The sequence below is a fragment of the Lucilia cuprina genome, chromosome X, assembly GCF_022045245.1.
Source record: "Lucilia cuprina isolate Lc7/37 chromosome X, ASM2204524v1, whole genome shotgun sequence".
Classification (NCBI taxonomy): Eukaryota; Metazoa; Arthropoda; class Insecta; order Diptera; family Calliphoridae; genus Lucilia; species Lucilia cuprina.
Genome location: NC_060949.1, coordinates 4,583,337 through 4,596,483, shown reverse-complemented (window position 1 = coordinate 4,596,483; position 13,147 = coordinate 4,583,337). Strand labels below are relative to the sequence as shown.

The 13,147-nt window shown below is 28.1% G+C and overlaps 2 protein-coding genes across 2 annotated transcripts in view; one reads left to right on the top strand and one right to left on the bottom strand.

Moving 5' to 3' along the window:
* The window catches only part of LOC111687380 (glutamate receptor ionotropic, kainate 1), a 54,141-nt gene extending 52,390 nt beyond the window's left edge, over positions 1-1,751 (bottom strand). The window contains exon 1 of the mRNA XM_046948472.1: positions 589-1,751. Coding sequence (XP_046804428.1) covers positions 589-1,282 — 694 coding nt within the window. The 5' untranslated portion in view covers positions 1,283-1,751. The remainder of the gene's footprint in view (positions 1-588) is intronic.
* A 3,621-nt stretch (positions 1,752-5,372) lies between these two features.
* On the top strand, positions 5,373-9,539 carry LOC111687736 (muscle M-line assembly protein unc-89-like). The gene is made up of 2 exons (XM_023450207.2): positions 5,373-6,416; positions 8,799-9,539. Exons 1-2 carry the CDS (start codon positions 5,606-5,608, stop codon positions 8,858-8,860), a joined length of 873 nt encoding a protein of 290 aa, XP_023305975.1. The 5' UTR covers positions 5,373-5,605; the 3' UTR covers positions 8,861-9,539.
* The last annotated feature ends 3,608 nt before the right edge of the window (positions 9,540-13,147 follow it).

Genomic DNA, 13,147 nt, shown 5'->3' with positions numbered 1-13,147 from the left:
ACCAAAACAAACTGGGTCATCTGTTTTGTTGGTGGGTATAAAGAAATACGTATATGTTTATGTGTATATTTACATAAATGGTTTATTACTAGAGATTAAATATCTTTTTTATTTAAAAAAAGAGAAGAAAAGCAAACAGCAATAAAGACTATTGTTTGCTAAAAATAACCAAAACGAAAAAATAATTCACATGTACACAAGCAACATACAATGACCAATTTTGGTTAATAATAACCGAAGTGGCAACACTGTCTGTGATTTTAACAATATTATGTTAATTTTATTTATTTCGTTATCGATATTTTGACTTATTATTATGACATTGCTATTTTAGCGTTAACGATATTTCGACTTGTTTTGGTATCGGTATTTTAGCGAATAGTGCTGAAAAGGTATTTTAGCGGTATGATAGCTTAGCGATAGCCGTTACCAACCTTGGCAGGTACCACCATTTGAGAGCAAACGCACGATTGCCAAGTCCGATTGTTCAAGTCTGCATAAAGTATATGTATACTAATAATGTCTCCTTGTATTCAATACACCCTGGCTAATACAAACATTCTTTGCAAATATTAAACAAAAACTTACCGTAGTCCTCTTCGTATACAATTGCTACCTTAGTCCAATTTAAGTAAAACATTAGATCACGGTATGCTAAATTCAACGATTGCTGAGAAGGATACATATTAATTGAAAATTCCTTAACGTTTGTTTCTAAATCAATTCGTGTTTCTATATGTGGTATGTCGAAGCTTTCACAAATGGACTGAATATGTGTAGCTAGTATGGGATCTGTTGGTCCGAATATGGCCTGTACACCTGACTCCAATTGGCGGCATACCTTTTTGGTGGAACGAAAAGTATCCTCGCGTGGTATATATTCGATGTCATAAATAATTTGAGTATCAGGCAACATTGTTTTATCCTTATTAATACGATATATGGCATATTTAAATGCGGATTCTATTTTACTTGCCCTTTGGTCTTCAGTAAAAATTGCTCCCAAACGTATTACGGGTGGTAAACCTATAGGTAATGAAGCACGTACTTCGGACCAAAGAAACGTAGACACCGAAAACATAACTAAGAGAATAAAAAAGCACTTATTTAATGATTTTACATCGAACCAATTATGAAAACGGTGGACATTTAAAGTGTGTCTTTTATTAAACGGCATTTGATAGTTATGCCGGATTCTGAAATCAGAAAATTTTTTTGTATCAACGATATTCCTTGTCGTTTGTGTTGTCAAATAAGTTTTTAAGTTTAACAAAGCAGACATATTGCATATCAATTATTTAGTTTTTGTTATTTAAACGTTGGAAAAGAGCATGTTAAAAACCAATACGTTGGCATATCACGTAATGTATCCTTTTTCACTGATTTTAATTGAATTAAATTTAATTTTGTTTTTAAATACACCACACTCATAAGCACTTAGTTAATGATGTAGTTAAGGTATAATTTTATAACATTTCAGTAAAAATTTTGGATTGTTGATTACTATTTTATTTACAGTGGTTTCGTGATTATTTTTCGCCATAATGTATACTTCGTCTTTAGAAAAAAATAAACTAAATGGAGATGCCATACCGGTCACACATTTTTATGATGCCATTTCATTAAAGATTTTGTTATAATTGCCTGTAATTATATTTTGTTTTTAAACACACCACAAAACTATTAATAATGCATTTAATTTTATAAATATTTCAGTAAAAAATTAATGGTTGCTAATTATATATTATTTTTTGTGGTTTCTTGATTTACATATTTTTATTTTCGCCATAACGTATACTTCGTTTTTAGCATTAATAAACCTTAAAAGAGTTGCTAGACTTCTCATTTTCAACAAGTTATAAGTTTAATGTTGCCACTTCAATATTTGAGATTTTGCAAAAATCTACTTTTTGACTTTGAATTTTTGAAAGTTGCTTTTTGACGTTTCCGAATTATGAAAAGTCGACATTCAAACTTTCATTCTAAGAAAAAAGCGAAATCGACTTTTCCAACTTCATTTTTATAAAATGTCGTTGAAGGAAATGCATATTTGTATGTAATTTTACAACCAAAACGAATGTCGTAAATCGAAGTATAGAAATTGTATGCGTATAAAATTTCAATTCAAATAAAATGAAATGAATAAGGAAAATTTTAGAATGTTTTTATATATCTAATTAAATAAAAGTTTTTTTTTAAATTAAACTGTTGGAAAACATTAAAATGTTCGACTTTTTCGTCGGTTAATCCAAAATTTGTATACTTTTATTGCAAAATCGAATTATGAAATGTGTATATACGGTTGTTAGATCTAACAATGTTGTCATAGAAGCTTTTCTTACACGTTATGTCATTTTTTGGTGTGTCATAATGTCCATGGACATTATGACATTGGACATTATGACATTGGACATTATGACATTGGACATTATGACATTGGACATTATGACATGCCACCTGTCTTGCCACTTTGTCGACAACGTTTCAAAAGAAAAATTCTATATTCACAGGAGTCGAATCAATTCTCTGTTAACATGTTTTCAAAATAATCAAAAAAATCATAAACAACAAAGATTTAAATAATATTTTTATAAAGCGATGGTTAATTAATTAACTAATGGTTAAATATATTATACTCATAGGTATTTACTTAAAATATAATAAAAATGAAAACAATTAGTTTACATTCATGCATTATCCTCATGCAAAGTCGGACAATTGACTACAGCCTAGGACATCACCATGCTATAATAGACAGTCGGCTCCATTAAAAATAATTCAATTAACAACCATAATTAGTTGATCAAAAACTTGGCTTTTGATGCTTTATCCCTTGTCTATATTAGACAAATATTAATCATAGCACTTAAAAAATGTAGTCAAAAAATTTTTTAATTTTTTGTTAATGTTAATGCATAGGGGTAACAAAATGTTGATTTTATCACGAATTTTTCTGAAATAATACTATATATTTTATAAAAACTGTTAAAATTAAATGCAATTTTTTAAATATATACTTATTTCATTTATTTTAATTACATTTAAACGAAATTCTATACAAAGTTTATAATATAATGACGTTTGTTATCCAAAGAACGTTGTCTAAACATTTGTCATAAGGACGCTATAACCTTAATAAATTCTGTCTATAGCTGCTAATTTATTATCATGGCAACTATTTGACGTTTGGCATAATAAATATTTGTCTAAAGTTTGTTTAATTTGCTGGTAGTTAGGGTCACAAAGTTATATCTGTATTATAACTGTGGTTAAGGTTCTATAAATCGGCTTTCGAATAATCGAAAAAAGTCGAGAAAAATCGAGAATATTAGTTTTTTAACAATTCGAATTAAAAAGCCGGTTGAAGAACATGTTTTTGTTATTAATTTTTATCCCCTTATTTTGTAAAACACTTCACCCAGCGTTAAAAATATTTTCATACAAATTTCCGAAAATAAATAAAGTGATGGGAAGGGATTTGCAAAATATTAAGGGGGTTATTTTGCAAATCCTTTCCCCTCACTTCATTTCATATTTTTTTTAATGAATCATTTTTATAACAATTCATACGTTAGGCTGTAACCAGACCTGGGATAAATGCAATAAATATGCATTAACAATTTTTTTCAAAATTAAAACAAATTAGTGTTAATGCAAGATTATTGCATTAACATGGATACATTTAAATCAAATGAAATCAAAAACAAACTGCTGTTTACAAAAACAGAAAACATTAAATTTTTTTAAAAACAGTTTATTTATTAATTTAAAATGTGGAATAAAGAAAATAATTTATTTCGCATGTTCAATTAATTTAATATTTTTTGATTTTTTTATCTTTTGACATTGTTATGTGTATTTGTTTTGATCGTTTTTTTCTCATTGAGATACAATATACAACTTGATTGTGAATTGAACAATTAAATATTTTTGACTTTAATGTATTAATTTTATACTAACATTAAATATTTTTGAAATTAATGCATTAATATTAAATATTTTTGAATTTAATGCATTAATTTTTCATTAACATTAAATCATAAGTAATAAAATTTACGCATTAACTTCCCATTAACATTAACGTAGAACAGACTCAAAAACGGGTTTTCATAATTTTTTTAATATGTGTTTATGCACGTGGAAAAGATTCAAAAAAGTTGATTTTCATTATTTATATTAAGAAAATTATTTTTGATCAATTAAAGTATGTACATATATAAATGTGGAATGGAACAAATCTGATAAAATATAAATATATTTGGGATTATATCGTTACAGAATGCAAATATGAAGCGATCCTCATAAAATTTGGCAAAAATATTTTAATTCCTATAAAACTAATAAGAACCCAGCCTATTCTTTTATGGATCCTAGACTAAACTTAATATATTTTAAATTTTTAAGACATCGTAGCGGTGTACAACTACAAAACATGCCTTAACAAAACGTCATCCTATACAGTAGATTTTAGTTTTTACTACTCATAACATTCAGAATTATGTTTGGGCTTACTTTGATCATAGTAGATAATATTTAAACAGATATCAATATTTTTGAGTTGGACCATAATGATATGGTGACATTCAGCCTAGAGGCCATTGGTTATAAAAATAATGATTCCACTATATTAAATGGCGTTTCTTCGAGGCATGCTTTGGAGTTATAAAATTCCACAATATATTGAAATCTTAAAATGTATAACAGCTGATATCTAAAACAATATATAGAAGACAAGTTTCCCCGAAAATTTTTGACCCTAGTATTATAAAAATGGAATTGAGTTTCAATAAATTGAATTAGCGATAGAAGAATGATTCCAATAATATATCTTGGAACGTTTAAATACAGATTCTTGTAATAAAAAATATTATTTTTAGATACCCCAAGGGGTATATTAAATCCCAATAACAAATTTTGGTTTTATCTCTGGGAAAAAGGAAAAAAATACAAATATGTATTGCCAAAAACCGCAATTTTAATGATATTACATTAAAAGATGGTACAAATGCTCCAAAATTGTGGACCAAATGGACCAAAAATATATCCATTCGCTTGATAGTTACCCCTTAAAACAATTTTTAGCAAATAAATCATTCGATTCTAATTTTCGTATAATATTGTCAAATATGAAATACAGAAAAAAATCGTATACTTTTGTGAGGTAATTTTATGGACTTTTTTAAATTCGATTCGATTCAACTATAGAACCCTAACTTCAAGCAAACACTTTTCTTTTTAAAATAAATCGCTGGATTTGTTGACAATAGAGAATATAACATAAAATCGCTAGAATGGAAGAAAAAATAGCTTAATTAACAATATTGGTAAAGTGCATTTATTTGACGGCGCTGTCATCACATATCATTTTAGTTCTTGTTCTTCTTGTTTTGACACGAATCTTTTTAGGAACGTGGCATTTTTGGCAACTAACTCTAAATTTTCAATTTTGTTTCGTAGTTTTATGTTAGTTAATTAGTTTCTATATAGACAGCAGGCACTTACAACTTAAACATTTAAATTTCATATTATTGTCGTGAACAAATTTTTAATTTGTATTAAATAATAACTTTATTCATCCGTTCAACAAAATTTTTGGGAAGGAAACATGTCTTCTGTTCTTCATATGCTAGGTCTACATGGACTCGATGAAGGTTTTAATTTGGTAATAATCTTACCTGTGGTTGTAGTGATCGTTGTGGTAGTGTTTTTATTAAAGTTAAGTGTCCGTAAATCAGCAGACCCCAGAAAGACACAGACACAAAACTCCAAAAAACAAAAAGTGACAACAAATAAACAAAAAGATGAGAGATCAAATGTTGACAAAAAAGATAAAAAACACAAGGAAAAAATAGGCCCCGTCAAGACTTCAGACGGAGAAACAAATAAAAAACAACCGGTTGCAAACGAGAAGTCACCTAAAAAAATTGTCCAAACCAAAAAGCAGCAAGGTACCAGCAACAATGTTAATAAGAGCGCCAAGAATCCTACAACAACCAAAACTCCAACGAATAGTAAAAAACAATTAGAAAGTTTTGTCAGCAAAGAGGAGGAAGGGGAATGGCAAATGGTTACAACTAAAAAACAAAAGAAACCCACAAATGAAGAAACAATTGACATAACTTCACCATCAAAAACTAATAAAAAAACTCAAAAAACACCAGAGAAAACTAATAAAGCAATTAAAACGAAAAAAGTTAAAGTAATGAATGAAACAGTTGAAGTATCTTCAACTATTGTTAGCCAAGTTAAACAGTCAGAGCCTTCTGTTCCATCTGATATAACCCAACATCCTACTACTAATTCGACAATTAAACAAAAGGAAGCTCCAGTCCCTGAGCCTACTGTTGAAGTTATGGTAGATAATTCTTCTGTACAAAGTACACCTTCTGCTAACGTGGCATTTGATGAACTAGGAGGTAAGCCATAGTTTTTTTATTTTTATAGCTTTCTTAATAAATAGGTACACATTTACAATTAACAATTTAGTTTAAAAATTAATTTTGCAGAAAGTTTATAACAAAGCAGCACAATTTCCAGATGTTTTTTTTTTTAAATATGTTTTCTATTTCAAAATTTCTAATTAAATATTCAACTGTTTTAAATTTCAATTATAATATACGCAATATGTACCCGAAACTTACATTATGTTATTGTTTTATAATGAAATTTTTATATGTATAATTAATTATTTGGAAATATGTACATTTGGAAAAGGTGCAGTTACAAATTTCTTAACGTTTTATATTCATACTTTTGTATCCAAAAAAAATTTACTGTGTATTTGTCAAAATATGCTTTATTCAAAGTCCGAAAATAATTTGTTCACACTAACTCCTTTTAGTCATTACAAAAATTTGAAAAAACATCAACGATTTTGTATTTTTCAAAACATTCATATTTTAGTAAATTATTTCTATGCTCTAAATATTTAAGGCCATGAGTAGACTTCTTTAAAGACTGAGTTAATATAATATGACAACTGCATTTCTACAATCTATAGTTTAATTTTATTTGTTTTTAAGTTTGTTAAATAAGATATTTGTCTAAAGTACTGTAAACGCAATCGACTTTTTGGATTGTGAATGATTAGGCACAGAAAATGACTCAATAATACTTTTATTAATGGTCTGACAAAAATTTTCAAATGGCTGTGGGCATCATTTGATTTTTATCCACACATAAGTATATTTTTAATACTTGAATGTTCTATCATCAAGGTATTTGTATTTTGTATATACAAATACTATTTATTTCGTTAAAAGTAAATTTTTCCTAATTGGGAGAAATAATTGTGGCGGTCATATATCAGGCGGAGATCCAGCTTTGGGGCGGGGGGTTGGTTTATAATAATAAAAATAAAAGAAGGATTCAGAATATATACAGTATTGTTCGAAACCTAAGCAACATTTTTTGGCATTATATACAAAGTGCTATATTTTATACTTTAATTGATTTATTCAAAATTATATAATTGATAATAATAACATTATGTGTCTACATTATAATAACAACAACAAAAGTTTAATTCCATTTCGCTGTTAATTTTGTTGTTTTTCTTCTTGGGACGTTTTTCGCCAACAAAATGAATTATATGCTTGAGAACAACGAACAGAACAACTTACTTTATTGCGATTTTCAGCATGATACTGAACCAAAACCATTGGCAAAGTTGATCTAAGAGTAGTTATTGAGTAATGGGACCCAAATTCTTTGATTGTCCATCAAAATTTCCCGACTCAAGTCGTAGAGATGCTGTTCGGCATTCTGAAGCGCTGGGTCGAAATTCGCAGTTTTAGAAAACATTGCAGCTTTCAATGGCTTAAAATCCGCTTGGGATTAATTACGAACTACACTAGTAACTAATCTATTCCATAAAGGTGTTTGGAACTCAAAAGGACCAAAGATTTTTATAAGAAGATCAAAAAGTTGCATAAGTTTCGAACAGCTATTTATGGAGTTAATTCAATTATTATTTTCTTGTAACTCACAGCGAAATGAAATTAAACTTTTGTTGTTGTTATTATAATGTAGACACATAATATTATTATCAATTATATAATTTTGAATAAATCAATTAAAATAGAAATTAAGCACTTTGTATACAATGGCAAAAAAAGTTGCTTAGGTTTCGAACAATACTGTATATAGGGTAGGAAAATTATTTTGTGGAGATTACAAATGAAATGACAAACTTATATACTTCTCACAAAGGTGAAAGGTTTAAAAAACGACTTTTGGGAAAATCAATTTTGTGTGAACTTTTAAAATTTGCACCTAGTCTAGGGTTTTTAAGGATTGAGTTACTTGACACCAAGTTTGTCATATGTATGTAAATTTTTTTAAACCCAAGCGTTTGGTGCCAAATATGGCTTACATTCTACTCCATAACAAAACTTCTTAAAGTTGTTTAAATTGTGACATAATTATATAAAAGTATAAATAGTTCTTTTAAAGACGTCTGAATGTCCGTATGTATTTTCAAAAACATTTTGTTTCAAAAAGTTTTTAAAAACTAGGTATATTTTTTTATTAAAATCATTAAAATATTCAATGGATATATAAAATTCAGTATATTTAATTTAGTTCTATTATTTTTTGTTGTTGTAGCATCGACACGTGTAAAGTCGGTGTGGCTGGGTTGACAATCCTTAGTCGTTGTTCGTTGAACTCCGAATCGTTCCGGTGCGAAGAACCGATTGTCCTGGGAACAATTTTTTTTTAAATCAATAAACAATTATTTTTTGTAACTGCATATATTTCATATTAACATTATTTTTATTTTATTTTTTATTTTCCAGATGATGGCTGGACGGATACAAAACCCCAGAAGAAAAATAGAAAAAAAGCACTCAGGGAATAATTATTAAACCTGTTACCTATCCCACCTTATTGTTTCAAAAATTTGAACATAATATATGAATGTAGTTAATATTTTGTTATTTGTAAATATAATAGGTTACAACAAATACAATATCATTCTAAAAGTAGAATACGAAAATATATGCATATAACGTACACATCTGTGTATGGTATTATAAATGGTACTTCAAGAATTTATAACTTTTCACACAACTTTTTATATTGCAAATATTATATAGTTTTGTGTATTTTTTTACTTTTTATAACAAAAATGCTCAATAGAAAAATATAAATATTTTTATTTAAAACATATTTTGTGAATTCATAACTATTATTGCCTTTTTTTACATACTTAAATTTAAATGTCTAAAGTTTAAAGTCTAAATAATTTTAAGAGATCTTTTAAATAAATAACGAAATATTTTTATACAGATATTTTACAAACGTTAAAAATACAAATTAAAATATATTAAATATAAAGTCTTCCAATAATTACTGAACTTAATGGGAACTATACTACATTTTTTCTTGGAAACAACTGGACTTATCCTTTCCTTTTTCGTATACGTGTATAATAATAAAAATCTTTATATTAGAGACTGAAAATGACCATATAAGAAAAGTGATTAAATTATGATTAATTTTTGTTTTTAAAAATAAATCACTCAGAATAACAGTTATAAAATGATTTTTTATTTATATGCTTTGGTATGAATTTTACTATTTTTTTCGATTGTGGTTGAACTTTATTACTGTTTTAAAACTTTATCTTTTTTATACATATGTACATTAGAGTGTCCGTGGACCAGTCCTTCGATGGAATTCTACTTAAAAAACATTTTTTTAATGGTCCTCAGTTCTTTACTTGCGAATGAAAATCTTGATTTCAGTATAATATGTTAAAAAATGTCTGCCATCTTTTCGAAATAGGTCATAAAAATTAGGTAATTTTGTGCTTATCATCTGAAAAATAATTAAAATTTTTGTTAGTTTATTTCTGGTCATCAAACGACGTATACTAAGGGCATATACATTTTTAACAATTCAGTAAAAACCTGAAAGAGACGAAATCAAATGGCAAACTATTTAATAAAAATAGACAATTTTGATACCTCTTTCAATAATAAGCAAAAATAATATGCTTCTCCAAAAATTCAATTTATACTAAAGTCAGATATTTCAATCGCTGCTGGGGAATTGAGGACCATTCAATTTTTTTTATTTTTCTTGTGTAATACGTATTGATTGAGAGGTAGTCTTACATGAAATTCTTAAATACATACATACGTACCGATCAATTTTTTTTTTAAATTTGTGTGTAAATGGGATACGGAATCGAAATTCTGATGGAAAGTGACAATTAGGCAGACAAAATCCAAAATTAGTAAAAGACGCTTTTAGTTCTGCTCAAAATTTTGGATAAAAAGTGAATTTATCATCGTTATTCAAATATTATCATTTGAAATGGATTATAGTATGTGTGTCGATTTTCAGAACCTTATATTGGAGCTAAGATAAAATTTTTGTCGATTTTTATACGGAAAACTTTGATTTTGCGCAAATCAAGTTCGGAGACAAATTCATATGTACACAACACATAATTGTGTCAAACTTTTATCAAGATAGCTTTATTTGGCAATGAAATATGTGCGTTTAAGTGATTTTCGTAAGTGGTCCTTATATGGGAGCTATTACCAATTATGGACCTATACGGAAATAAACGATATAATGCTCACAAAATATGTTAAAGTCGAAATTTATCTCAATAGCTTTATTATTAAATGCGCTTTTGTGATATGCGGAGCTATGACCACTCAGGGACCTATAGGAAAAAATTTCATAGAGTGATTCATATAAAAACAAAACATACATATTTCTGTCAAATTTTATCAAAGGGCTTTGTTTTACAATGAAATATGTATGTTCGTTTAGGTCGCACGTACGCAGCGAGCTCTCAAATGAGCTCTCTTTTTTTCCGAGTGATTTTTAATAAAGATGAATTAACGAAATAAACTCCGAAGCTTATAGCAATACACGCTACTGTCAATTTCTGACATACAGGCCTATATGCAACATTATCCTGTAAATATTTTCAATTAATTGACATTTTTAGCACTGTATATGAGCACAAAAGTTCTTGGAATATATTTTTACACAACTAACGATCCATTATTTGTTTAATTTTTGTAAATCTTCATTATATTTTTTTCTTTTATTTACAAAGAGTATATACTAAGGTTCACTTTGTATCTTAAATTGCAAATGAATGCATTTCCGAGCTCAAAGTTAAGAAAAAATAGGTCGTGCTTCAATTTATTCCAATCCTATTCATACAAAATCCAGAAATATTAATGTTTTTTTGTTATTTATAATACAGTACACTGTAAAGTAGTGAAGTCACTAAACAAAAAAAAAAAAAAAAAAAAAACACTAAAATAATATACAAACTTTTCTTTTAGTGCATGGAATACGAAAACACAAAATGAAGTGGTGTTAGTGTTGAAAGAAAATTTTACGCTCTGCCGATGTGTGGTTTAAGTGATTTTCGAGATGTAAATGAATCATTTATTTTTGAATTAATTCGTGAATTAAATTTGCAAATTTTGAATTAATTATTTTTATATAAAGGTCATTCTCACTTGGCTCTTCAAGTAAGCAACATCTCTTAAATTATCTCTCAACAATTAAAACGTCAAAACAAATACAACAAATAACTGTATTTAAAATAAAACCAAAGAAAAATTAAACAACTTCAATAAATAAAATAAGTGAAGAATAAAATTATATAGACTTTACAAAATAAAAGTTAATAAGAAAATATTAAAATGAATAAACCACCGGACGTCGCGAAACAAAAACCAAATCCGACTAACTACGGTCTAGATTATGATTTTTCTAAAAAAGTGACAATAAACTCAGACGGTCCAATCTATCTTACTATTACACGTGTTAATGATGACAACAGTGACAAAAATGTATCTAATGTTTCCCCATTCCTAATCAAAAAAATAATAGATGCTACTTGCAATGGTGAAGTTTCTGAATGCAAAAAACTACGCAATGGTTCAATATTAGTTAAAACAAAGAACTTAATCCAAGCCAACAAGCTCATTAAACTAACTGCCTTCAACAACAACATAAAGATTAATATAACGGAACACAAATCATTAAATTTCTGCAAAGGTGTTATGTACTCATCAGATCTATTTGGAATTCCAGAGGACGAAATTTTAAACAACATGACTCCTCAGAAAGTTGTAGAAGTTAAAAAAATATTAAAAAAAGTAAATGATAATTTGAAAGAAACGGGGTTAATAGTTTTAACCTTTTCATCAACTCAATTACCTGAACACGTGTATATGGGCTACGAAAAAATATATATTCGTCCTTACATACCAAACCCAGTTAGATGTAATAATTGTCTACATTACGGACACATACAGAAAACATGTGAATTACAAAAATTGTGTCATAATTGTGGTCAAAATAATCATATTAAACCAGATAAAAACGAAGAATGCACAAATGATATCTGTTGCATTAATTGCAAAGAAAATAATATTGAAGAATATAAACACTCAGCAAAAGATAGAAAATGCCCAATATTTATTAAAAACAAGGAAATCCAAGCCATTAGAATACTCGAAAAAACATCTCAAAAAAATGCAGAAAAAATATACAACAAAAGACACCCTAATAACGACACAGTTACTTCAGTCACTAAAGCCAGTAATTCCCCTTCAACTTCTCAAAGAACCCAATTGATCACTTATGATGACCCACTACTAAACAAAAACATCAACAATCTAAACAAGCAAAACGATCAACATAACAATCAGCCTAAATCAATCATAATAGACCACATTGCTCAAGCGATACCATCAAGCGAAAATCAGAATACCCGATCTACTAAAATCTTACCTAGGAATACATCCAACCGCTTAAAAGCTCAACTAAAGGCAAAATTCAAAGCTAACACCAAACCAACCAACAACAAGGCAACTATAAGCAAACAAGATATAGATGAAGAAATGGAAATTTAAATAACCATCTTAAAATAGAACCCCCGAAGTTGTGTTGGATTCACAACACCAAAGTCCAGATCGGATTCTCGATACGCTCATAAAAGATCATCTGTCGAAATGATGGTGTTTGGGATTTGGAGGGGTAGCGGCGGGTGTTGGCTGGATTGATTCCAGAGGTTTGTTTTGAGTTTTAACTTAAACAAATATTCTGGTAATTTCGATCAGGTTTGCAGTCGACGTGATACCTTCTTCTAAGCCAACGC